This window comes from Takifugu rubripes, chromosome 5, assembly GCF_901000725.2.
Source record: "Takifugu rubripes chromosome 5, fTakRub1.2, whole genome shotgun sequence".
Taxonomy (NCBI): Eukaryota; Metazoa; Chordata; class Actinopteri; order Tetraodontiformes; family Tetraodontidae; genus Takifugu; species Takifugu rubripes.
The window spans coordinates 12,820,001-12,846,944 of record NC_042289.1 but is presented as its reverse complement, the minus strand read 5'-3'; the positions used below and the strand labels follow the sequence as shown (position 1 = coordinate 12,846,944).

At 51.3% G+C, this 26,944-nt stretch overlaps 1 protein-coding gene, 1 long non-coding RNA gene and 3 other non-coding genes across 5 annotated transcripts in view; 4 read left to right on the top strand and 1 right to left on the bottom strand.

The window, feature by feature from the left end:
• Positions 1 to 6: 6 nt before the first annotated feature.
• LOC105416491 (uncharacterized) lies at positions 7 to 1,348 on the top strand. Its single transcript, XR_964568.2, has 4 exons — positions 7 to 142; positions 555 to 610; positions 804 to 849; positions 1,127 to 1,348. It is a non-coding gene; the product is annotated as an uncharacterized lncRNA (long non-coding RNA).
• Positions 396 to 487, top strand: LOC115250089 (small nucleolar RNA SNORD88). The gene has a single exon (XR_003888650.1). It is a non-coding gene; the product is annotated as a small nucleolar RNA SNORD88 (small nucleolar RNA).
• Positions 649 to 740, top strand: LOC115250091 (small nucleolar RNA SNORD88). Its single transcript, XR_003888652.1, has one exon. It is a non-coding gene; the product is annotated as a small nucleolar RNA SNORD88 (small nucleolar RNA).
• On the top strand, positions 919 to 1,010 carry LOC115250090 (small nucleolar RNA SNORD88). Its single transcript, XR_003888651.1, has one exon. It is a non-coding gene; the product is annotated as a small nucleolar RNA SNORD88 (small nucleolar RNA).
• Positions 1,349 to 1,616: 268 nt separating the features above from the next.
• The window catches only part of shank1 (SH3 and multiple ankyrin repeat domains 1), a 39,271-nt gene continuing 13,943 nt past the window's right edge, over positions 1,617 to 26,944 (bottom strand). Inside the window, 22 exon segments of the mRNA XM_029836260.1 lie at positions 1,617 to 4,231; positions 4,305 to 5,195; positions 5,324 to 8,768; positions 9,342 to 9,465; positions 9,840 to 9,955; positions 10,142 to 10,198; positions 10,279 to 10,305; positions 10,532 to 10,540; positions 13,604 to 13,684; positions 13,770 to 13,905; positions 14,023 to 14,147; positions 14,218 to 14,300; positions 21,596 to 21,671; positions 22,006 to 22,119; positions 22,560 to 22,711; positions 22,817 to 22,938; positions 23,519 to 23,688; positions 23,887 to 23,953; positions 24,178 to 24,255; positions 24,435 to 24,551; positions 25,517 to 25,684; positions 26,023 to 26,177. Coding sequence (XP_029692120.1) covers positions 4,144 to 4,231; positions 4,305 to 5,195; positions 5,324 to 8,768; positions 9,342 to 9,465; positions 9,840 to 9,955; positions 10,142 to 10,198; positions 10,279 to 10,305; positions 10,532 to 10,540; positions 13,604 to 13,684; positions 13,770 to 13,905; positions 14,023 to 14,147; positions 14,218 to 14,300; positions 21,596 to 21,671; positions 22,006 to 22,119; positions 22,560 to 22,711; positions 22,817 to 22,938; positions 23,519 to 23,688; positions 23,887 to 23,953; positions 24,178 to 24,255; positions 24,435 to 24,551; positions 25,517 to 25,684; positions 26,023 to 26,177 — 6,401 coding nt within the window. The 3' untranslated portion in view covers positions 1,617 to 4,143.

Sequence of the window (26,944 nt, the reverse complement as noted above, 5' to 3'; positions counted from 1 at the left end):
CGCCCCAACTTTTGCGAAATCCCCCTCGCAATCGTATATTGCGGTCCGGGGGATGTAGGTTAACTTTAAAGACAACTTATGAGACCTAAATGCATAAGAAGCGTTTGCAACGCAAATGTGAGACGGCGACGGACATAATCCGGTAAGAACTCCACTTCGTTATCGTCAGAACCAGCAATCATCAGTTATGATGCGATGGTTTTAGTAAAGCCTTATGCATTTAACGATAAAACTCTTATTTAATCGTTGCTTCATCTAAGGTGAAGACTGTTCGTCAGCACGTGGGCCTTCCTCCACGTGGTCATTAGCATAGCAGCTAGCTGTGAAATGCGCCTACCTGCGTTATGGACCTGCCGTGACACATCTGTTAATGTCTGTTGGGGCTGGTTAGCTCCGCTCTCCCGTGATGACGTGCACTGGGCTCTGAATCTGTTTGAGGATAAACGTGCATGTCTGGCCCTGACAAGCCAGAGGTTCTGAGGAGAAGATAAACTGGGTTTTTAGGGGGAGTAAATGTGTTTTCCCTCACATTAATTGTGGTTTTGTCTCTTCAGGCTGCTGTGGACCATTGAAACCAGACCCTCGCGTGGCTCTTTTAGGGACCTGAAAGGTGAGCCTCACCCAGCCGGTGGTCAAAGATGCATCCTTGCTCTCCCGTGATGACGTGCACTGGGCTCTGAGACTGCGTGGAGACAGACGTGCATGTCTGGCCCTGACAAGCCAGCGTTTCTGAGGAGATGCGCCGATGGTCAAACGTTTGATGGCGCCGGCGCCGCTGTAACTCGAGCCTTTTGTCTTTGTAGGTCACTCCTCGGTGGAACCCGGCGGCCCCTGCTCCCGCCGCTGAAGGTGTGTAAAAGTCTTCACACGCTACCGTGGCAACGTTGCATTAGCGCGCTCAAACTCACCGCTGGCTCTGCTCTCCCGTGATGACGTGCACTGGGCTCTGAGACTGCGTGGAGACAGACGTGCATCTCTGGCCCTGACAAGCCGGAGCTTCTGAGGAGAGAAGAAGCTGATTTTGACTGAAAATGCGTGTGAATCGACATCACCGGGATCGTGTCGTGATTTTGGCTGCTACAACTCCTCACTCTGTTCAGGCTGATGTTGCTGATGCTTGTTGCAGGATCCCGAGGCTGGTGAGGGGAGAAAATGACCTCCGGGTCACCTGGAGGACCTAAAGGATCTACTGCTGATCTGGTGCCAGTCCCACAGCAGGTCCCCGAGGCCAGAACAGGGGCGGCTCAGTCTGGAGTTCCACACTCAACTCTGGCTTCATTCGCTCGTTAAACTCAAACACTCTGCTGTATTTTGTTATGAAGACAAATAAAGATTTTCTATACTTGAATCTGTCTATTTACTGCTAAAATCCACCAGAGTACAGGTGTAAAGGAGAAAACTACTGGTTACGAACTGTTTAGCAGCAGGTTAAGTTCAGAATGATGTCATTTAGTGGCGTTTTCCCTCACGGATCAGGTTAAAAACATCCTCAAACCAGTTATAAACCACCCAAAACCTGTTCAAAACCCTCTTAAACCAGCTGTGACCTGGTTAAGTCTGATCATTTAAATACACGATTTATAAATATTTACCTGGGGGGGAAAAATGATGCACAAGGAGGTCTTAAACACTTGACTTTTGTTTCTTTATCTTTATTATAATTCTAACAATTTATCTTAAAACATTTGAAATTCATATATATTCATATGAATGTGTGTATATGCATATCACATATACATAAATATTCTGCGTTGCCTTTCATCAACTCGTATTCTCTCTCTTAAAGATCTCTGAAACGGAAAAAAGAAGAACCTTCTATAGAGTCGGACCGATTCCTCAAACGGATCAAAAAGGATTCCCTGGAATCAGGCCGGACCGTCTCTATTTACACTCCGGGAACTTTAGAGCCCATCACAAACGAGCGGGTCGAGGCTGCGGGTGAACTGCAGCCGCGTTCCCAAACGCCTCAAAGGGAGGGGGGGGGGGCGTGGTTGCATAATATGCTGGTAAACGACGAGCGGCGACGGTACCGACGCATCAGCGGCTGCAGGGAGCGCTTTGTACACAGGAGGCGCGGGTGGCGAGCAGAAGCAGGCTGGAGAACGGGTCCAACTGTATAGAAAGAGCAGGTAAATAAGTACAGGAGCCTTTTCTTGATAAACATTTGGAAGACAGAGATTCTTTAGAACTTTGAGACTTTTTAACATCTTAAACGATAATTAGGTGACCATTATTTTCATCGTCCTTATTGCTATTCCCCTTCATTTGACCTTGACCACCAAACGGACGCACCGCTCCTCGGTGAGCTTTGATCATTCACACGTGCCCCCCCCCCCCAGAACAAAGACCATTAATGCGTGTTGGAGGACGGGAGCAGCAGGAGGTGACGCGTTGTTGAAGGTAGGTCATGAGAGCCCTTATATTTTCATCCCAGCAACGCGAGGAAAAGCAGGACTGAAGTGGAAATCCGACAAAGGCAAAGATCAAAGGAAGTGAATGCATCACGTGGGAAAAGATCAAAGAGAAGCGACACATGTTGGGCCCTTTTTAAGCCTAAAATAAGCTTCCTTATTCTGGATCCAGGACAGAAATATCCTGCAAAATTCACAACTCTCTCAGGTGATATTTGGAATTTCGCAAAGAAAAATTCATTTCAGGAAAATGTTGAAATATTCTCCGAAACGACCGTCTTATGGCCTAAAAATGTAGGTGGTCTTCATTGCGTCACCGCGTGCCTGTAATCCGGGGCGGGGCCGTTTCATCCCAGCTGGAGCCACATCTGCTGCAGGACCCTGCAGATGTGGCGGCGGGTTTCTCCAGGATAGAACGTGCTTCTCATCACGGGAGTCCAGGACAGCGTGCGCAAAATCACGTGCGCGTCTCACCTCCCAAAATGCGTCCGCGTAAACAAACAGCGGCGTTTCGGGCGGAGCCTGCGGGTCGGCGAGCGCGGGGGCCGCCGCCCCTGTAATAACAGCAAGGACGATGATCGTAATGACAACTAGCAACAATAAATCTCTTCCTACCAACGTCCGGATTCCAGTGTTCCCAGTTAAAGTTTAAAAACTGTAAGAATAATCGTAGTATTAAAACTCCATAGAAGTGTTTTCTCTCGGATCGCTTCGCTGCCTTCTGGATGTGGTGGTGGTGGTGGTGGGGGGGGTATTGGGGAGGAAAGAGATAGAAATTGGCAGTTTTTGCTCTCCCCCCCCCCCTCTCGGGCCAGCCCCCCTCCCTCAGGAGGTCTGAACACTTGGAAGAGTTTCTCTGGGGGAGTTTCTCCTCCTCACCTGGACCTCATCCTGCCCATTCATCATATATCTTACATCCAAACAAACAGGGTGCATCTATATACTCTATAAGGTGTCTCAGAAACTCTTAACACAATCACCATTAAGTGCTTGTGTGTGTGTGTGTGTGTGTTTGTGTGTGTCTACATGTTGGTGTGTGCATGCAGGCATGTATAATATTATTTTTGGGTGGCTTTGAATGTGTGAAATTGGTTTTTTTTTGTCTTTTTTTGTTGGTCTGGGCACTTGTTTTTGCTACAAATTGTGTAATACAGTGACCAGTCTGTATATACGTCGTTACAAGAGGATGAACTATCGGATAAAGACATAAAATCCTGCTCACGGGCCGGAGCCTCGCCAGGGGTGAGGTAAGAACAAGACACGGGCCAGACGCGGACAGGACGCAGGACCCGTCCTACCTGCACCCGTCACCATGACGATCAGCTCGGCAGCCTCTCAGGCTGGGAGGGGTCTCGTTGCACTAGAAAACGGATCAAATGAGAAAGGAGGCCCGCTGCCCCGGGGGCGGCTGCTGGGCGACGCCACGTGTCCGCCGTCACCACAGTGTCTCCATGTGTGTGTTTCTGGTGCGGCTGTGTGATGGTGCACGTGTGTGACGCAGCCCGCCGCGACCAGGAAGCGCCCGCCGGTGCGTTTGTGGGTAGGCAGCCCTTTGTGTTTCCCATCCTTGTGTCTCCGCCCGACTTTGGGCCCCGGCCCAGCGTGAAATCTGTCCTCCGATCATTTGTTGTGTGAATCCACCGTGGATAGCAGCAGTTGTCTTCCCTCATCAGTGACTCCCACCCCCCCCCCTCATCCTTTAATCTTGCCCTCTCCTTCTGGGTTTGCAGCCTCAGCTCCGACTGCCGTCGTCCATCCGTCTCTCAGTCTGTCCTTCCCGGGGTGAGAGCACAGAGATAGGAAAAGGGCTGCTGGACAGCCTGAGGACAGAAGGACAGAGGACATAAGAATCGAGACGTCTCCAGTTCGTTTTTAGGCAGCATCCCCGTCTACCTGTCGATGACGCTGCGCAGGGCCCGTTCGATGTTCATGCGATGGCCCACGCGAGTCACGCCCAAATCCAGGTAGTCGTCCTTGGTGAGGGAGGGCAGGTGCGTGCCGTCGATCTCGTTGTCCAGGAAACGCTCCCTGTGCTCGCCCAGGTTCAGGTAGCCGAGCCAATCTGCAACGTCGTACTTGGTCCAGTATGGCAGCGGCTTGGAGGCGAAAGGCTTCGTGGGGGAAGGAGGCGGCAGATGAGGGTAACTTAAACAAGGGGGCGGGGGCAGGGGGTGAAGGGGGGGGGAGGAGGTACCGGACAGGAAGTGTGTCGGAGAGAGCGAACGGGAAACTACTAAGGTGGAATTTGGAGGTGGAGGCGCACCAGACGGCGCGAACAGGGGAGGCGACGGGGAGAAGTAAGGGTCTCCGAGAGGGTTCCCCGGCGAGGGCGGGGTGATGGAACCTCTGAGGTCATACAGGGCGCTGTACAGCGGCGTGGTGGGGAGGAGCGGAAGGGACGACGGCCGCGGGGGACCCAGTTTGGGCCTCTCGGATGGTGAGATGAGCGGGCTGGGCGCTCGCCGGCGCTGCAGCGCGTGTGCATCTGTTTTACGGGACTCTCGACTGGGAATGAACTGGAATTCTAGAGCTTTGGTCCGGAAGACGGGTCTGTGTTTGGGGGAGGTGGGGTACGGGGAGTACGTGGTGGGGGACAGAGGGGAACGTGAGCGCGTGGTCGGCGCCGGAGCTGTAGGCTGAGGAGACGGAGACCTTCCCCAGCTCGGGTACTGGGAGGCAGGGGTGGGGGACGGAGACAACGTGGGTTGGGATAAGGAGATGGGAGAGGGCGACAAGGATCGAGCCGAGGGGGGGCTCAGCGCTGACGCCGAGTCTTCTGAAAACCTGAGAGCGGAGGGGGACAGAGCGTCAATCAAATTCTACTTTTCTACTAGGCAGAACACGCGGGCAGGGATGGAATTGGCCGTAAACGTCAACAACAACAACGTGCATCACAACAACAACGAGGGTACCTGTGTCTGCTCAGGGGTCTCTGGCTCCAGCTCTCTTTGCTCCTCTGCTGCAGCTTGTTGCTCAGCTCATTTATGATACTGGGCTTCATACTGGACGGAGAATGGTAAATCTTCTTTCCCTCCAACCCCGTCCCAGGCTGCCCCCCGTCATTAGACATCTGCCCCTCGCCCCAGAGAGGTTTCATCTCCGGAGTACGCGGTCGGTCAAAGTACGGCGACATGGGCCGACCCAGATTTTGCATGTCTCTGCCGCCATAACTGTCTTGGCCGCTTCGGTCCTCGGCCACTCCTTCTTCGGCCTCCTCTTCTTCGTGCTCTTCCCGTTGTCTGTTGGAGTGGAAGGAAGCCGGCGCCGTGCTCGTCTGTCTCTGGAGGTCGCCGGTGCGACCCCCGTCCCTGAACCTGTTGGCTTTTGGGTAAGTGGAGGCGACTGCCGTGGCATTCTGCATCTCAAAAGTCTGTCCATCGAAGTAGCTCATGTAAGACTCCAGAAAGTCCCCTCCCCTCTCGGACTCTCCCGTCCCACCTCCTCCCCCCAGCCGCCCTCGGTCCAGCCTGTCTCCCCGAACACCGGCTCCGCTCAGAGCCAGGATGCTGTCCAGGTGGTGGTCGCTGCTGCTGCGGCTGTCCAGCTCTTCGATCCCCGAATCCACCACCGTCTCCTGGGATTCGCCCTTTTTGGCGGCGGGTGGACGGTGGTGCTCGCCTGTCCTACGAGCGCCCATGATGGAGGCGGAAGATGCATGTGTGGCGTGTGTTCGCTCCTGATAGAGCTGAGTGGAGGTGCTTGTTGTGGCGGCAGCAGTGGTGGTCGTAGCAGCACAGCTAGCGGTCGTGGCGTGTGAGGCGGCGCTCCGCAGGGGAGCCGAGGCGGCAGCAGTGGAAGAGGGCACTGGTGGACCACGGTAGGCCGGTGGAAGAGCAACAGTGTGTAGAGGAGGTGTGGGGGAAGAGCGTCCAGAAGGGTGGGAGCTGTTGTAAAGGTGGTGAGGGTGCGACATGGAAAAGGGCCGATGATATGTTCCAGGAGGCGGTGGTGGAGAGACGGACGGGGGAGGCGGAGCAGCTGCTATCGTGTTAGGCTGCAAAGTAGAGGGTGAGGGAGGGGGCGGGGGGTTGGGCGATGTCTGAGAGGGCGAGTGAACCGACTGAGTTAGATTTGCTACCTCGCTGTCATAGGATGTAAGGCTGGAGGCGGTGGAGTCCCCCGCCTGTGGGGAGGGCAGCGACGTATGAGCGGGAAACCCACTGGCAAACGGTTCTTTTTGGGGAGGTGGCGGAGGCGGCGGCGGCGGCGGCGGCACCTGATGTTGGTGAGAGGCGAGACTATTGGCCAGAATCCTCTGCTGCGAGTACCCCGATATTCTTCCCAGCCCCTTGTCAAAACTGTTAGCAAACTCTAAAGGAGGAGGAAGGGGGTCGGCGTAGACAAACTCGTCGTCTGCGTCGACCGAGGGCGCGGGGGGAGGAAGAACCATCAGGCCGGTCCCGGTATTAGCCGTCTGCTGGGTGCTCGTAGCTGGAGGAGAAGGGGGGGTGAGGGACAGAATGTAGGCCTCGGATTGACTTTCCATTCTAAGAAATGAGGGTCTCTGAGGCGGTTGAGTTTGGGCTCCCCGCTGGGACAGGCTATCGCTGGCCGTCTGCTCCACTCTGCTCATGTAACCCTCCTTGTCCCGTTCTCTGGACAGCTCCCGCTCTCTTTCCCTGGACCTCTCTCGCTCCCTCTCCTTGTAGGTCGCCTGATACGGCTGGGACTGGTAATGGTGCGTGTGGACCGTCTTGTCTTCGGAGAAGCGAACCCTCAACCCCTCGCGCGCGGCACCTCCTTCCCGCTCTCTTTCCCCTCCACCACTTTCCTCACTCCACACGTTCCCGAGTCCTCGGAGGATTCTGGGCGAGGGCGGGCGGCCGACGGTAGGCGTGGTGGCAGCTAGAGACGACGATGTGACCAGGTAGGAGGAGATGGACGACTGAGCTGCAGACACCGACACAGGCTGAGAGGTGGAAGCCGAGGAGGGAAACGCCGCGCTCGACATCTGGCGGCTGAAGTGGTGCTCTGCTCCCCTCCTTAACCTGCCGTCGTCCCTTAGAGCACGCTCTCTGGCAGCCAGGGCCAGCCCGAGGGGCGACGTTGGGTCGAGAGCCTTTCCTGTCAGAGGGTGAATAAAGGTGGTGGAAGAAGAGGGAACCGGCTGCCTGCCTGCTGCTGTGTACAGGTCAGTAGGCACCGATTTAGGCTGGTAATCCAGAGCAGGGGAGGAGTACTCGGGTAGTCCAAAGGCTGGAGGCATACTGCGGGTATGATGGATAAAAGTCTCCCCGGAGAACATGCCCTCGTCGATGGACTTGGACGGACGGAGCCGTGTTGAATTATCGGCCTGCGCGCTAATCTGCTGCTGCAGCACCTGCGTCCTGGATCCTCCTCCGATCCCGTCACTGAGGCTCACGTCCTCCTCGGCAGACATGAACAAGGAGGCGCTCTTTCGACGGGCTTCGTGAAACCTTTCCCTATCCCTTCGAGCCGCACCAACAATGGCTGCCCCAAACTGGCTAGTGTAGTCCAGGTTATCCTGTGTTCGAATTGAAGGTAAGGATGGAGGCGGCGGTGCTGGGATGGAAGGTGGCGCGGGGGGTTGCGCAGCAGGAGTGGACGGGGGGCTGTGCGGCGTTTTGGTTTCGTCAGCATCCCCAGTTGTTGGAACATCTGCCTCTACGCTGCTGCCCTGGCTGCTCCGTCCACTGCTGCTGGTCGAAGGGGCCTTAACAATAATGGTGGGTATGGGTATGGAACTCTTTTCCACCGGGCCTTTGTCGCCCAGTGTACCCTGACCCACGCGTAGGTCCTCTACCTTGGATTGCTTCACCAACGGACCTTTGCCTCTCCGCGCGCCTCCTTTTGGTCCGCCTGCTCCGGCTGCACGTTCCGTTCTCTGGGGCTGGCTCTGGGCCGTCTGTTGCTGCTGGGGCATTACAGTGGCAATACTAGACGCGGGGACACCGGTGCTGTAGCCTCTCCTTAGCGCTGCTGCCTTTGCCCCTCCGCTGGTGCCCACAGGCTCCCCGGTATAGGCAACCTTCCGCGAAGCAGTCCTACTCTGAGCAGCATGGGAGGCTGCGTGGGCATAAGGGGTGGTGTGGTCCACCCCTCCACCACTGGGAGTAGTACCGGAACCACCAACCCTCTCCCTGCCCCCGTGGGTAAAGTGCATCGGCTGGGAGTAGGGTTGGTAATGCGCAGAGGTGGAAGTAGATTGGGACACGGAGACGGAGGACTGTTGAGGTGACTTGCTTCTCCAGCCGAGTGGGGGCGCAGACGAGAACGGCGGATCAGGCGGAGCCGTGGTGGGAGGAGGGGGGATGTCATCTGGGCCGGGCACCGACAGACTACGAGCAAACTTCACGGCCGGAGGATGCAGGAACTGCTTCTCCTCCTCAGGTACCCCTGTAGCGCGACATTCAAGTCACAAAAATACAAATGAGAGATGTTTTACCAGAGTCATGAGACGTTTGAATGTTTTTAGGGGGGAAACGAGCCAGATTAGGGGAACCGTTAGATAAAGGAAACCTTTATCTGAGAGTGTCTGTCTAAACCTGCCGGCCATCTACCCGCCAAAAGGTCTGTCCTCAATTCCGCGTCAGTTAAAGGTTCCGGTGGTGCTTTTACCACAAACAAATAGCACCTCATTAGCATTTGTTTCGCTGGTCATCAGAGAGCACATTAAAATTCAATAGGGAATTCTGGGAGCTACAGATACAAACAATAATCCTTCAGATTACCGGGCGTAACAAACACTTGTGAGAATACATATTAAGTATCTTATTTTTATCCTCACACATTAACTAGCAGAAGAGCTTGTGACATAAACAGTACAGGGAGAGAGTGTCCACAGATTGGTCACACACAAGACAGTGTTGGCCACAGACAAACAGGTCAGCACAGTGGACGCCTCGACCGCTCCGGAGGACAGACAGACAGGCGCAGGGACGGGCAGACAGGATAAACAGACAGCCTCACCGATGGATTTCTGCCGCTGCATACCGTGCGGTGGACCGTGACCAGAGGTGTACTGGCCACGGTCATAGCTGACGCCCAGCCCTGAAGGCATCACCCCCATCCCAGCCTGATCCCCGAAGCTCGGCTGAAAGGGAGAAAAGACCATGAGCGACAAGACAGACGGGCGCAGCCTCGTTTGCATGGACTCAAATTCTCGTGTATCAATAAGCTTCCTGCAGATTTACAGTCAAATAATCACTGAAAGAGAACCACTCCGACTCCAGCGACTGTGCTTCATGCTGCACAAGTCTTCAATCAAGTGTGTGAAGGCAAATATTTGACCTTTTTTTACCTTCCTGGCATGAGAAAGGGGAAATGAGGTGGGGTTTCAAAAGCGTACCCTGTTCAAAATGAGTATTTCTGAGTGTGTCTGCAGCACGACAAGCTTTAATTTCGTTTAAAAGTATATTACACACCTCAGACACAGAAAAAAAGAAGCAACACGCCTCAGAAACACACCTCATTGCCGTAGAAGCTTCGCCCCCTGTCTCTTTTTGGCCCCTGTCCCCGTGTCCCCGGCGCCTCATTAGTGCTGATTGTCTGTTGAGCTGCTGCAAGAATTTCATCTAGTTTATCTGAGAGGAAAAAAAGAGGCAGAAAGAGACAGGAGAGAAGGAGACAGACAGCAATGAGACAGAAAAAATGAGGCTTCAACAATACAGAGAAAAGGGCGCGTGGAAAGGGACACACTGGATGGAGGTGGGTGAGGAAGAGGGGAGGAGGTTGGGGATACATCCACTGACAAACATGAGCGCTCTTACTCAAAGCCATCTGATAGACTGTCCTCTTCTTCTCTGTAACTTGGGCGGATTCGAATTCTACGGGAGAAATTAAACCTGGAATGAAGCGACTGAAGAGTGGTTCTAGGACCCAAAAACAGGAGTGTGTTGGAGCGTACCTGATTTTTTTTTCCAAGGGGTAGCAGCTGGAAGGAGGACAAAAGGAGACTTAAGTTTTGGCAGGAGAGGAGGTGCATAGCAAAGTTGCAGTGAATACTAATCATGTTCCCCCGAGTCTGACATACTGATGGAACACGTCGGGCTTTTTGACTTTGGTTCTCACACCCGTGTTCGGTAACTACGATACTACATGTCGTTTCTTTCTGTCAGACTCTGGAAAACACAGAAAGAGGGAATTAGTCTGACTCCCACCTCTCTCCACTGTTCGTTAGGATCCAGCCAGCATGAGGTCAGGACGAGGAAGGAGAAAGGAAAAAAAAAAAAAAAGCAAAGAGTTAGCGGTGAAACCAACGAACGGTGAAGAAACGAGTCGACGGGGCAGCAAAGAGGAGGAATAAACGACAACCCTTCGGTGTGCACATCCACTGGTGAGTGAGCTTGTGTGTGTGTGACTGTGATGAATGGAGCCACTGTTGTTTCATGTAATCAGACACAAATTAGACGTTAACATTCAAGCGTTAAAGCAAGCACGGGAGCACTCTGAGGAGTCACACTGGCACGAAGCCTCGGTTTTAAACATCGAGGCTTCCCAACACAGACTCGGGTGGTCGGGGAAACAAGAATTGCCCTTTTAACGTCCTCGCCCATCTTGAAGCGCCACTTCTGGGTGAACGCTGTGGGACGGCCTCAGATATGTTAAAAACCAAATGAATTCCGTTACATCAGAATGAGCATACGGCAGCGCCCGACGGGGCGTCGTGGTGTTTACACCCTTCACCTTTATTAAAGGGGAGCCAACATCGGAAATGACCCGGAACATCCCAGCTGAAAAAAGCTGCTTGGTTTACTGATAATTGTGTTGCATATGTTGGTTTCTTTTAAACTTGCTGGACCAAACCTGACTGACATGATGGTTTTAGAGTCACCAAATGAATATCTGCATAAACAATTGCAGCCAATAACAACGCGCATTAATCAGCAACTATTACTATGAAACAACTGTGGCGCGGCGCGAAGCGTCCCAAACGTTGCCAGGAACATTGCCCCAACGTTTTATCGCCTCACGGTTCATTACGACGTTTCCAGCAGTGTCACAAATTGAGCCAGGCACTTTAAAATTAGGCTTATTGTGTTTTCTCTGAATCACCGAGAGGACAAAATCAAACACCTTTGGGAAGCAGCCACTTTGGTAGGAAACGGCATCAATGGCTGCTTCCAATTACACCCTTACTGTCGCGTTCCATCCCATTCAGATCATGAGGCGTCGACCTCGTTCACGTTGGCTCCAACCAGAATATGTTCCAACACAAATGTCCCGAAGCCGACCTCAGGAGACTCAGATCTAACCAGTAAAACACGTTAAACTGAATGTTGGAAACCTTGAGTGCAGCCAACACAACCCAGGAGGGACGGGAGCCTCCGGCCACCAAGGTCTCAGGTAAAAACCCCAATAAGCGGTGGTTAAACTCAGCCTTTTGATGTCCCCATGCTGTGTCTGAATTAGGTCTTTGTGAGGTCAGTCACATCGAGATCACACCACCGCTGGCTCCAGCGCCGCATCTACACACACTTCCGTACACACGCGGCAGCCACCCCAATATAAAAAGCCTGGCTGGCGTCAGAAGATGTCCACTAAGCTGGAGCCTAAACAAAAAAGCTGCTGATTTTCTCCTGCTACTCCTGCAAAGCCAAACGTAACATGCCGACTATGTCGTGCTCAGAAACGATAGTCGTCAAGTGTCCCCTTAATGGTTCGAGATGTTTCTGAAAGTTGTCTCTTCATGTTGGTTGTGGTGATAGAAATCGCATCTATTCTTCATTCATTTGCGGCCCGTTCTCTTGAGGGCTCCGAATGGGTTCCGACGGTGTCCGATACATGAAGCTCGTCCCACTAATTGTGCTGCACTCGTGTGCTGAGATGAGGCAGATTTTTACAGTGCTGGCAGTGCAGCAAGTGTGTGTAGTAGCAGCTCGTAATGTGGAGTTCAGGAGCTGTGATTCTGGTGCTCATGCTTGGTGTAGGTCAGGTGAGGTCACACCACGGAGAGGAGGTGGGGGGGGGGGGGGGGGGGTTAAGGCAGAAAGTCATCAAAGGGCTGTTTTCCCACAGAGAAATGCTGGAAAGTTGCATTTTTAACAGCGCAGACAGGAAACGAGTGAAAGCAGATCCAAGAGCACACGGCCCTCTCCAGCATGTCCACACGCCAGCAGCTCTCATGCCTCACCAGGCCACCAGGCCCTCGCTGGCCATGCCCAGGAGCGGACATCAAACGGAACATGTTGAGCAGAAACAGACAATCACCGGGTCACAAAATCCCAGCCAACAACCTGATTGGCAAATGGGGGTGTTGACCCGCCACGCCAACTCTTCTCCCACAGTTCTGCTTCAAACGGGGATGCTACAGCCGTTACTATAGCAACAGACCGGGAATATATATATAGTTTATTTTTTTCTCAATTACTCATCTCAGTTTTACACTGGATGAGGTTTTTTTTGTTTTTTCTTCGCAACTTCATGAAGAACAAGAAAAAAAAACGTTATAGAAACCAGGGAGATATTTCTCCATCCTTTCCATGTCCAACACGACACGCCCGCAGAGATGTCCGTGGCACCTGGAACTCAGGTGAACCCTCTGGAACGTTACCTTGGCAACATGTTTATGAGCGTGTGTATGTGTGTGTGTTGAGGAGAGAGGCCCGCGGACTGCTCAGTGGGCGGGGTTAAAGCTGTGGTCCAGGAGCAGTGGGGTCAGGGGTGCAGGGGTATAAGAGGGTAGAGAGACGGGCAGTGCGAGAGGGATCACAGGGTGGATGGCGACATCGTTGTTCTGGGTGGGGTTACCTGTAGTGGGGGTGCTGGAAGTGACAGTGTGGAACCTCTGAAAAAACAGTGAAACGCATTGAGACTGTCATTCCAGCGCGAGCTAATCCACTTTCACCTCTACTCGCTGTCGCTGGGTCGGCTGCGCTATCGGCGTTCCCACTTTCTTAACGCCTAAATTTAGCCCCGGCTTAACTCCCCTCCACACCTCAGCTATGTTTAGTCGCCCCAACACTGCTACCGTCGCTCTACCTGATCCCTGACGTTCACAGAGAACATTAGCACCCAAGCTACTTATGGAATAAGCTGTAAATATGTAAACTAAATAAATAAATTCACCTATATAATCTGCTCAGTCAGGTAAAACGTCCACTATGATACGATCTATTGAGGGGTTCGTCTTCTCAATCATAAAATGATTAAATTCTGACAGAGCAGGTCAGGGAACTGCAACCAGGTTGTTTGGAGTTGGCGTGTTTTCTGTATTGGAGCCAATTTCTTACCCATCTCCTCCAGTTCTGAAGTCATGGATTTAGATCTCAGCGCGATGGCCGGGGTGCTCAGCCTCTTGCTCTGCTGGGGAACTGGTGGGGGGGGGGGACAGCGGGGTCGGTCAGGCTCAGGAAGCACCTGCAGCAACACGCCAGGCGATACTGAACTCATCCTTACTTTTCTTCCTCGAACCGTCCTCCATGTCAGGGTTGCGGGTAACCATGACGACCTTGACCATGAGGCTGTTGCCACCTTGCCGGATCATGTTGACCACCTGCCTGTGGCCAACCTTCACCACATTCTGCCCATTGACCTGGGATAGATTAAGAGTTTATGGTCAGTTTCGACACTTTGCCCATGCATTTAGTCACCGGTGGCAACGGGTCCAAAACTGAAAAGAACCGTTGGTGCAAGCAAATCGTGGCCATACTTCTATGAGGAAATCTCCCATCCTGAGGCCGGCTCGCCACGCAACACCGCCCTCGTCCACCGACTCCAGGTACTGCAGGGCGGGGAACGCCGGGGTGGGGGTGAACTCTTCGATCGGGGTCTGAGCTGGAGAAGCAACAAACAGGACCAGACGTCACAACGTCGTTAAGTGCGACGTTTATTTCCCACAAATCACCTTTAGCGCCCCGCAGCACAAAGCCGAAACCTTCGCTGTCTTTCTTCTGCAACAGCACCGTCTTCTCCTTGATTATATAGTCGCTAGCAGAGAAGACACAGAAGATGGGGTTAGAAGCAGCGCAGGAGAAACGGCTGCTGCACAGTCCTGTTCTGGAATAAGACAGAACCAAAGACTCGTCTAAATAAAACCACACCTGCCAATACCGCTCAAGCTAGTCAAAGTTCTATAAGTGCTTCTGTGTGTGACTTTACACACTAGTAGTTGCAGTTCTGATCACTTATTTTGCACTTGAAGTTTTAGTAAGAACGTTCTCGGGACTAAAATGGACTTGTTTGTCTTTATTCGGGTTTCACTTCCATTGCAGATTCTGCAATAATGTTAAATAACTGTAATAGCATTAAATGTGGGGGAATATTTTTGACTCTCAGATAAAAATATGTTGGCACACAATGAAATTTAAACAAGGAATCGGAGCAAACATTGTCTTGGCTGTATCATGGCTTGTTGAGATTTCCGGCACATGCTAGTAAATAAGGGTGCTATAAAGGCATCTGTCCGCCAACAAACTTGTTATGAATGGAACGACCAACGCGATATTCTGCCAAACCGATATACATAAACCGCATCAGCTGTAACACACTGTAGACCTCATGCAGATAATCCCATCGTGCACCAAAATAGTCTCAGCCCTCTCCATCTGTTCCTCCCGTTCTCTTCCACTCTTCACTGAGTTTGAGTCTTTTGTACATTTCTCCTATCTAATGGCCCTGACTGTTCCATACCTCTCTCTGTACTGGCTTCCCTCCCTTTTTCCTTCAAACTTCCACTAATTTTTGCCATAATCACATTTGCCCTGAATGATCCCTTTCATTCAACCATTGGAGTGCATGATGCTCTCCACAGGCTGAGAGTGTCTCTGTCTCTGCCAAGGCTCGTCTCTTTGTTATTCTTGTCCTCTTCTGCTCGTGTTGCCCAGCCTGAGAGGAACCGAGCTGATAAATGGGGACACACTGTACATACAGACACAGATAAACCTCTCAACAGGGTGCAGCATGTAACAACTCTCCAGGGACACAAATGCACAAGAGTAAATGCTGACTAACGCAAGCCGTAACCATTAGCAACTTTTAAATCATAGCTTTGCTAAGAGCGTAAAGACGCTAACATTACAGACCACGAGCACCCGTGGAAGATGTAATAAAGTGGCAGCTAAGAATAATGCAGAATATCACCGAGAAAAGAGTGACGCAAAGTCGAGTTAATGACCACGTGCACAGACAAACGTACACAGAGTGCTGGCTTTTCAAACACATCACATCTCACAGTTATGCGGCCCACTTAGGAGGCACGTATCTCCACACAATCTCCTCCTACCAGCTTGTCATCAATGCTGCCATCAAATAAGTGTCATTAGATGTGCTTCAGTGGCTTCAGCCTCTCAAGTCCGAATCCATGGAACAAATGCTCATCCAAGGGTGGCTGAACAGTGCTGCCTAAACAAGAGAATTCTTAGAATAACCCACTTCCCAAAATCCACAGCGTGCTTGTTCTCTGTTTAGTAGAGCATGAAGGCCGTCCTGGGTGAAATGCAAAGGGGAGAAATATCACATAAAGTTCTACTTGGCAGGGATAAAACACGGATGTGATTCTTGGTTTTGTTACATGTTACCGATATAACACCAGTTTAAATCGTTGTATTAACCGTGTGACAATAAAACATCAACATAAAACAGGTTGCGCCACTCCAGTGCAGCATGTCGAATGCATCATTGGGAGCGATCAGTCAGCGATAGTGCCGCTCGGTATTAGTCACATAGTGTTGTCAACAGTGTCTTAGACACAAGCGAGTGAGCAGAGTGATCCGGCGCAGCATTTGTCAAAGTCACGGCATTAAGTCGCTTCGCCAAAGTGTGCCGCTACCGTGATGCAGAGGTGTAAGAAAGCACGCTGGGTCAGACCCCACTTTGCTGTAATCCTGGATTTCTCCCTCCGTTTACATTCAGTCACACCCACAACCATGTAAATACGCACGCTGCACATCATAAAGAATGACATGTGCAATCATCCGGCCAAGCAGGGGACGGTACGTTCCCCGCCGTACCTGAATACCACCTGAACACACACACGCACCACGCAAACCTGCGTCGGCTTCGCTCGTGCCACTGCAGCTTTTTAGGAGGATATTTATTCAGAGGGCGACTCAAAATCACACATGTTCATACAGTAAGACACAGAACAGCTGCACCGCTCGCACGCGGGGCTGTGCAGCTGCAGCTGTCGCTCGTCCAACACACACACACACGCACACGCACACACACGCACACACACGCACACACACGCAACTATAAAACACATCCGCCTGGAAGCATGCACTGCAACATCTGCAAATCTATGTCATTGATCAGCCATGCCAAGCATGAAGTCCACATGTATGCGTCCCTCCCCACGTCCCCTTGTCTCCCCTGGCAACTGGAGAGCGTAAGACAGAGGGAGGGGGTAAAAAATAAAAAAAAATCCATGGCAAGTACCTGTAAATGAACCAGACGCTCCTATTCACAGGGCCCAGCGACGGCCAGGATGAAGAGAGGGAGAGGGAGAGGGAGAGATCCTCCTCACCGCATGCCCCCATCGCCATTTCCTCCCCTCCCTCTCCTCCTCCTCCTGTTCCTTCTCCTTTCCGTCTTCCAGTGAGACAGCAGCAAGCGCAAGCCACGAGGTAGGAGGAGGAGGAGAGGAGGAAGAGGAAGAGCGAGGGATGGAAGAAGGGAAAGGGAGAGGACCGAGCTCTCCCAGCCCCTTCATACTTAAGACAGAGAGTGAGAGAGTGAGTGTGAGAGAGAGAGAGAGAGAGAGAGAGAGAGAGAGAGAGAGAGAGAAAGAGAGAGAGAGAGAGAGAGAGATGGTTCATTGTGACTGCGACACAGCGAGAGAGAAAAAGGGAGAGAGAAAAGAAGCAAGAGCAGAGGGAGGGGGGAATAAGGTAGCTTTAAAAAGGAGAGACAGAAATGAGGTAATTGAGACAGGAAAGTGGGACTGTTTGTAGAGATTTGGTTTGCAGCAGCCAGACAGTCCCAACATGCAGGCGTCCATGTGGTCAACAACACTGGAGTCACCCCCCCCCCCCCCCCTCCTCCTCCTCCTCCTCCATTTCCCTTTGACTGATATGCAGCCTCCATTCAGCCCATCCATCACCCACTTCCCATTCACTGAAAAACACATGAGTGACGTCTCGTCCCGGCCACGTCTCAGAAGTGATCAAGCTGAGCCGAAAAATTCCGTTTTGGGAACCGGTCCGCTGTCATTCCCGCCACACGACATCAGATATTGGTTCAAATTCCAATGATGCAACGCTGCAAATAACGGGGATACAGTGGTCGACTCTCCAAGAATAACCGATGATCCCAATATCAGCTCCCTCCTGTGGTGTTACGGAGCCCACGGCTCCAATTACACCGACGTCTCTCTCCACCATCTCCCTATTGCTCATTTTCAAACATACGTGCACAAACACACACACACACACACACACACACACACGTGCTATAAACAAACCATGAATAAGAGGGTAGAGCAGAGTGGGGTGAGGGGGAGGAGATGCACCGACGCAGACAGGAAGGGGAGAGAGGACAGAGAAACAGCTGGCGGGTGAGTAGCGGAAGGAGGAAGAGGAGCAGAGAGGGGTGCAGTCTTTGGAACAGGCACTCACATCATCTCTAGTCAGAGCTTCCGTCCACGTATGTCAAAGCCGTCCCCCGTCGACCTGCCCTCCCTCCCGTCGTCCTCCCTACTTTCCCTCTCCCGGTTTCACTTCCTGGGAGGACGATCCCAGCTCTTGTCCTCTCTCCTTATATCGCTGCCTTTTCGTCCCCCTCCCGCCGCGACGCCGCACACAGCATGTGTTTGTGTATGTGCACGTGCACGTGCGACAATGAGAGGGGATGAAAGAGAAGGGAAGACCGAAAAAGGGGGGAGGGAGTCGGAAAGCCATCAAAAGGGCCGAGTGGTTGCGTTTGTGCACTTTTGTGTGCACTAAACAAACAAAAGCACAATTACGTTCACACACCTGCAACGCTGCGTCTCACAGGGCTGCTGCATTCAGGGGCCTTTGGAAACGCTGGAGAAACACGTTCTGCACCGACTCAGACCAAGATGACAATGAAGGCGAGTGAACAGTACGTTGGACCATCGTCGGAATAAGTTCGGCAAACTTCCCAAGTTAGGCTGCCGCTCAGATGTTCTGGTAAACAGGTGCATTGCAATAAAAAATGACTTAAAATAACAGCCAAACCTCTCAGACTCGCACTGCTGTCCTCCCCCCACTTTTTATTGGGGTTTTTCACAGTCCTGCAAACTTATTCACCCTGATTATTGAGCTCGTGAACTTAATCTTCTGTATTTCCATGTTCTCTGATCGGAGATACCTCCGATTCATTTCAGCTGCTCTCTCAGGCTTGATCAGGAAAGAGATAATCTGTCCTACTTCCCAAAATCCCCATTTAGAGTTTAAATGCTGCAGAATCGGTGCTGCTGTTTGTCAGTGTGCCAGTTATTATGCTGCTGCCTCTTCTTCTGTTAATATTTCCTTCTTCTGATCTACAGACCACAACATATAAAAACAAAGTTAATTCATGTACAGAGGGCATTCCTTCAAACAGTTTTGATCCATGTTATTTTCACACAAACAATAGGCATCTGCTTAGTCCCTTTTTGTTTATGAGAAATGGCTCTGTTTATTCCGAACCTCTCGCCAACGCGAGTCCACCTTTAGAGTGTCCTTCAGCGTCTGACCTCCAGATGGAGACACCACGGGGAAGATGAGGTGATAGAAAGAAAATTAAAAAAGTGCTTAGGGGTCAGCAACACAATGAAGAACAGAAAGTTAAGGAAGGAGGCAGGGATGGTCAAAAGAAGTGTCCAAATATAGCTGCTGAAGAGAGGGACGGTGAGAAAGCGCATGTAGAGATGAAGCATGTGGGCCTTTGTGAGGGTGGCTCTGAGTCAGCCATGCCAACCGGCTCGGGCAAACAAATTGTCTCAGGCTGTTCGTGCCGCAGTACAAGTTGTTAATTATCCAAGATGTGTGTGGAAAAAACTCTATGCATGTGAGTGCGCGCATGCCTGGATGAGAACTGTGACTGTTGGTGAAAAGCATGTTAATAATAAATGATAATGTGTGAAGAGAACAAGAGAGGGGCACGGACATGCATGTAAGTAAGACCTAGTGGTTGATAACGGCTCTAAATATGTGTCCCTTTCCTCAGAGCAAATCAAAACAGTGAAAATAGTCTTCAAATGAGGTCATGATTGCCAGGGTGCAGAAGCAAGGCACTAGGCAGGACTCTGAAACGCTGCCTGTTGTCAACATGCGTCAACAAACCTCCAGCATGAATAATCCATCAATGTTTCAGTCCCTCTTAGGAGCCACAGCGAGGACAAATGTATGCATCAGCATGAGAGCCATCCAAGATGCGTCCTGTTGGGCATCGCTGCATTAACTGCCTAAAAGCATCTTTCCCCACCTCGACTCTGCAGCCTGTACGTGCAGCAAAAGGCAGATTAATAAAGTAAGAAACTCGAAAGGTCCTGACGGCAAAACTCGGCCAGTCTCCTCAGATTAAATTCAGCAACGTCGGCAGATCGGAGCACTGCAGGTGGACCTGCAGCCTGGGTGTGAAACCAGCTGATCCAGGTGGACCTGCAGCCTGGGTGTGAAACCAGCTGATCCAGGTGGACCCGCAGCCTGGGTATGAAACCAGCTGATCCAGGTGGACCCGCAGCCTGGGTATGAAACCAGCCTGATCCAGGTGGACCCGCAGCCTGGTATGAACCAGCCGATCCAGGTGGACCCGCAGCCTGGGTATGGAACCAGCCGATCCAGGTGGACCCGCAAGCCTGGGTATGAAACCAGCCGATCCAGGTGTACCTGCAGCCTGGGTATGAAAACCAGCCTGATCCAGGTGTAACCTGCAGGCCTGGGTATGAAACCAGACTGATCCAGGTGGACCTGCAGCCTGGGTATGAAACCAGCTGATCCAGGTGCACCCTGCAGCCTGGGTAGAACCAGCGATCCAGGTGGACCCCAGCCTGGTGTATGCGAACCAGCTGATCCAGGTGGACCCGCAGCCTGGGTATGAAACCAGCTGATCCAGGTGGACCCGCAGCCTGGGTATGAAACCAGCCGATCCAGGTGGACCCGCAGCCTGGGTATGAAACCAGCCGATCCAGGTGGACCCGCAGCCTGGGTATGAAACCAGCCGATCCAGGTGGACCCGCAGCCTGGGTATGGAACCAGCCGATCCAGGTGGACCCGCAGCCTGGGTATGAAACCAGCCGATCCAGGTGTACCCGCAGCCTGGGTATGAAACCAGCCGATCCAGGTGGACCTGCAGCCTGGGTATGAAACCAGCCGATCCAGGTGGACCTGCAGCCTGGGTATGAAACCAGCTGATCCAGGTGCACCTGCAGCCTGGGTATGAAACCAGCTGATCCAGGTGGACCTGCAGCCTGGGTATGAAACCAGCCGATCCAGGTGGACCTGCAGCCTGGGTATGAAACCAGCTGATCCAGGTGGACCTGCAGCCTGGGTATGAAACCAGCCGATCCAGGTGGACCTGCAGCCTGGGTATGAAACCAGCCGATCCAGGTGGACCTGCAGCCTGGGTATGAAACCAGCCGATCCAGGTGGACCTGCAGCCTGGGTATGAAACCAGCCGATCCAGGTGGACCTGCAGCCTGGGTATGAAACCAGCTGATCCAGGTGGACCTGCAGCCTGGGTATAAAACCAGCTGATCCAGGTGGACCTGCAGCCTGGGTGTGAAACCAGCCGATCCAGGTGGACCTGCAGCCTGGGTATGAAACCAGCTGATCCAGGTGGACCTGCAGCCTGGGTATAAAACCAGCTGATCCAGGTGGACCTGCAGCCTGGGTGTGAAACCAGCTGATCCAGGTGGACCTGCAGCCTGGGTATGAAACCAGCTGATCCAGGTGGACCTGCAGCCTGGGTATGAAACCAGCTGATCCTGTGAATCCTTCACCCAACACAACAGACATCAAGGCCACCCAGCGGCGTATGAATCGGAACATGAACCTCTTCTTATCCGAGCAGAGACGAGATTAGACCACAGAAACCACAAACAACCCCCCCCCCCCCCACGATGCGCCGCGTGCCCGAACGCTCAAGCACAATGAAAAGGTCATCGGGCGCCATCCCAGTGATATGGTTGTTTTTAGCAGGGTGCTGAGCTGCTTCTTCTCTTACAAGAGTGGGGCTGATCCAGACGAGTGACGGTCCTCAGAGGAACGACCAGAACAATCACAGCATCTTTATTCAACCAGGATTCAAGCCTCATTTTTTTAAGGCAAGACTTGTCTCACCTGGGCGCATCGAAGCTGTCGTAGGAGCCAACGGTATAATGGCGGAACAGGCGTTTGGCTCGTTCACCGCGGCTCTCTGAAACACATCATCCAAGATCCTGAATGTTATTACTGGTGTATTACATGTTGTTATAACAGCAACAGAGGGGCTGCTCCCGTCAACAATGAAGCCAATGCTGGGATCCAGGAGCTACACCACAACTTTAGGTGGTTAATTAAACGTTGGAAAGTCGCCTTTAAGGCAACTTTTAAAATGATCAATATAAAATAAAAGCTGCTACATAGATGAAGATAGAAGTACATTCATATTTGGCTGCTTGGGAACTTGGCGACTGCTTTTTCCAGCTGTCTCGCTCCGTTTGAGTGTGTTTTCGTGTGTTTTTGTGTGCGTGCACGTGTGCGACGATCACCTGATCGGCTGTCCTGGCTGCGATGCATCACTTCCTCCACACAGTCAGATGGGAACCAGCCTGTTCGGCCCCTGACCGTCCCCTCCCAGTATCCGCCCTCGCCAACGCTCAACACTAGAGGGGGCGGAGCAACAAGCAGCGCGTCAGGAAGAGACGACGAGCGCCAACAGACTCACACTCGCACATACGGAGACAACAAAAATAATGACACACACACACGTGCAAACTGCCGGCACACTCGCCGAGACACACCGACCTGGCGACACCTCACACTCACTCACAAACACACACATATTGCGGAGTCTTTCCACTCTTGCCAGGACATTTATAAATGAAGTTCTGGTATTTTTAATATAACAGAATACTTTTGATACCAAAGCTAAAAGGATGATTCACATTTATCTGAAACTGAATGGAAAGGTCTCTTGTCCATGTAAGAGACGGTGTCCTAGCAGGACATTTACAGACAAATACAACATGATGTCCAGGAACACACATCCAGATACACCGATTATGACAAAAACACACGAAACACACGAAACACACACACACACCTTTGACCCGGTCCCCCTTATTGAAACTTATTTCGCGTTCTCCCTGGGCAGAGTGCGATCTGGTGGCCACAAAGACTCGGCTCGGGACGGCGCTGTAGAGGCGCCTCCGCTGGCCGGCGGTCTGCACGGCTGTGGCGGCGGCGGCGGCCGGCCTGGGTGAAATGAACCGATGGCTTCTGATGATTTCTCTTGGTTTTCTGATGTGTTGCTCTACATTCTTGATCGAAAGTACGCAGACGTGGATGACCTCCACTCACCCCTGTCTTCGACTCTGCCTGCTCCGGTCCTCCTTGTCCCCAACCCTCCCCCGAGACGGGGAACGTGTTCGTGCCCCCCTGGGACTGCTGGAGCTCCGTAGGGTCCCTGTATGTTTAAACCCCTGTAAGGAACAAGGAGAGAGGTCGATACATGGCTGTAAAAGTGATATCGAATGAACCCACATATCTATATCAATGATAAATACCACATGAACTTTAATCAGAATGGTGCATACAATAAAATCCATGGAGTGTAAATGACTTGTAACTCATGTACAGTCGTTTTATTACCATCTGCTGCATGTTAATGGGATATCACTCAACATGACCAATCATTATAAGATAATGATGACAACCGCTTGCGACTTCATCATTCATCTCTGGCTATAATTAACAGCACGGGCGAGCCAAGAGGGAAGCTGGAGCAAGAGATGAAGACTCTGCAGCGACTCCTGGAATTTTCAGTTTGAATTCTCAGTTGTCATGCAGAACAATCCTGCCCTCTAGTGGCCGTGTAGCAGTTTGCTCAGCCATTTATGTTCCAAAACACTCTGGCTGAATTGAATATTAATTTCTACTTAATTGAGTTAGTTGTAAACTAATTCCATTTTAAATAAGCAACTTGCTTTGTGGTTGAATTACCTTGCTTGGTGCTTTGTTAATTTCTACATAAATCTGTGTGCAGGTCGGGGAAAAGTTTACCTGCACAGAGACGATGTTGGTGCCTGGAGCGTTGGGCACCGCCATCCAGTCTGGAAGGTTCATGCTGCTATCACTGTTGGCCCGGAGGAAGGGATGAGGGTGGGGAACCACCAGAGTCCGGCCACTCTCCCGCCTTTGGGGGGCATACTTTGGAGACTCCACAAAGGGAACTTGGAGGTAAAAATAGGGAATCTTTTATTTTTCACATGATCTAGATGCCATCACCAGCTGCCCATTGAAGAAAATTAGAGTGATGATTACATTTAAATTACATTTATATTTATTTTTACAATAATCTATGAAGAATTGCGATATCTCATCATAAAAAATGAAGCCAATCAACTTCCCGGCAGACTCCAGCTACTTACCAACATCTGTATCCCTGTGATTTTTAATAATTTCTCCCAGCTCAAAATGGCCAGACATAACGGCCACCTGATTAAAAAAACAAACAATCACAGCACATAAATGCCCATCTCTCTATTAAATGAGGTTCATCTTATCTTCAAAACATCCACACGTGGCCTCGCACACCTGCATTCTGTCCTACACCTGCTTAATGGCTCAGAGAATTCAGGCCATCACATTTGACAGCATTAAATGTGATAACAAACAACCACACAGTGCACACAATTATCATGCACACACTCAACCCTCACCTGGAAAGGGGTCTGTCCGTTGTTGTTTTTGGTCTCTTTTTTTGCTCCCCTGTAGAGCAAAATTCGTGCACAGCTTTCCTTCAACAAACAGGAGTAAAATCAGCACATTACACCAGTTAAATGACAGAATTATACGTTAAATGTGTAATCAGTTTCATATTCTGGCATCAAGAACAATTCTAAGCTGTTCGGTGATGTGTTGTTGAAACGTGTGATGCCATATTGTAGCAGGAACCTTTGCTAAAATCTCTGGTTACCTTGTTGTATAGAGCACAGATGTGCAAGGCAGTGTTTCCAGAAGCATTGTGGGAGGCAGAATCTGCCCCGTAGAAGAGCAGGTGCTCCAGATGCTGAGAGTTGCCATGCTGACAGGCCTGAGTGAGGAGGGACAGATCGTAGGGGAGCAAAATAAGATCAGATGTGGAAAATGTTGTTATGGCATACAAAAGAGCAGAACCCAAGGATTTAGGGTCGGGTACAGAGAGCCAACGAAGCAAACCAGAAGGGTTCTACAGTCAACACCATCTCCAAACACAGCACCAGAGAAGAGCGAGACCCAATAAACGCCCACATCTGACTTAATACTCACACTAAACGACCCAGGAACCTGATAAAACTGCAATAATTTGTCTGTCAGTAATGAGCATGACCTTCACACCTTCCACTGCTGTCTTAGCAGAAGAAATCTTTATGTGCACCCTCACGTGCCAGGATAGGTTTGCATTCCAAAATTGAGACTTTATTCTCTGCCTACACTTTGGACGTAGGAGTGTGAATCCTCCATACTTTTATCCACAAGCATGTAGAACCTCAGCAGATTCCCAGCACTGCTTCGCACGACAAAAACAAGGACTAAAAACTTGTTACCAATAATAAAAAGTCCAAATCTTAATTCAAGTTTAATTCTTAAGCAGCACATGCACGGGCAGTAAAAGATGCAGATCACAGCTGATGCTGAAGAACGAAACGTGAATCAAACGCAGACCGGACCGGTACCTTTAATTCCTCTCTCTCCACTCGACAGCGGGAATGAGACGCCGGAGAGGTGCGATGGGTGGGATGAAAGGTGAAATGGGTCCAAGACAAGACATGCGAGGTCGTGGCATGAATGGGTTCTGACGTGGGCACAGATTCTTGCACAAGAACACACAATGCATTAGAATATTACCTGCACGCACACAAAGAAGCCCCCTGGAAAGCTCTTCTTCCAGGGCCTCCAACACAAGACCCAAAAGATCAACTCTAACCGACTGTGCAGGTGTGTCTCCTGCGGGACAATGACAACTGCCCCCTCAGAGAGACCCTCCTGCACCCGGGGAGATCACCTGCACACGTGTACCTGATGCGTCTCATCCCAGCCGTTCTCGTCCCTGATGCCCAGTTTGGCGTGATGATAAAGGAGTGTTTCACAGCAGGAGGTCTCCCCCCCTGTCAGCACAGTGTGGTAAAGTGGTGTCAGCCCCCTTCGGTCCTTGTAGTCAGGAGAGGCTCCCAGAGACAGCAGAGCCTGCGCAGACGTACAACATAGAATTAGAAATAGGGACGGAGCCGCACACAAAAGAAACGTATTAAGCTGGTTTCCAAATGTTCAGGGGTCAATTTCAATGTCTTTCTTTCACTCTGGTGAAAAGAATAATAGATGTTTTGCTCATGAGCACTTTGCATGTACGTGGGAGTGAAGGCTTGAATAGCTTGTTTGCTCATACCGTCACAGAAATGTCCAATAATTCTGCATCACTTTCAAGGCCAGCTCTATTCCAGCGGGTACCCAAACATTTCTCTACTTTCTGTATCGGGATTTTCTGCAATCAGACTGGGGTATTTGTAGGACGGATGCATGTTCACCAGCAGAGCCGTGTGACGGTGGCCTCGGACAGCCTTGTGCACTGGCGTGAGTCCATCTTTGGAGCGAAAGTCAATGTGAGCCCCTCCCTCCACCAGCACCCGGATGGCCTCACCTCCACTGGGTTCACACTGCACAGCAAGGGACAGGGGTGTTTCTGTCAGAAAAACAAATACATTACACATTTATTTTTAAAGACTACTGCTTCGGGTCAAGATCAGTGGAATGTCCCTTTTTACGGGTATTGGGGAGATTTGTTCCGTTACTGGGTGGGAACAATGTTTCTAGAATCGCGGGATAATGTGCTTAAAGGAAACGATGGCTCCAGTTCTAACAACCTGCTGCGGAATTATTGCAAAACAGAAGCAACGCCGCGTCTCAACACCTGTAAAGTCACCTGAATCTGAGGCTCAGCATTAGAGAAGGGGATCACACTTGGGAGCATTCGGGAGCCAGAACACCGGCTGCCATAGCGACGGCAAAGGAATGGAAATGAAACGGAGGACAGACGGGTTTTTTATTGTGTCCATCCAGCTTCTTGTGTTATGATAATCTGGGGGAACGCTTTGACTGCAGTTCCTCTGATATTCTGCTGGTAGCTTGATTCAGAGATTGCCAGTTCGCCGGTTCTCTTGGCAGCCGGGAAAGTGAGCCCCTCCTGACGAGACCCGTGTTAAACGTGGTACAATTATTTCATGTCCTGACAAGTCGATTTGTGTCTCTGCCGTTCAGCACAGACTGAAGAAAAGAGGAGAGTGATTTGCAAACGTCTGTGGAAGTGTGCAGAATCACAAAGCCTCAAAGGAGCGACACACCAGAACTTATTTCCAACGCGGCTCTCCGTCGCCCCCTGTGCTAATAAATGGAAGTGCGTCTCACACCCACGATGAGTGTGTGATTTGTATTCTTCACACTTGCTCCCAG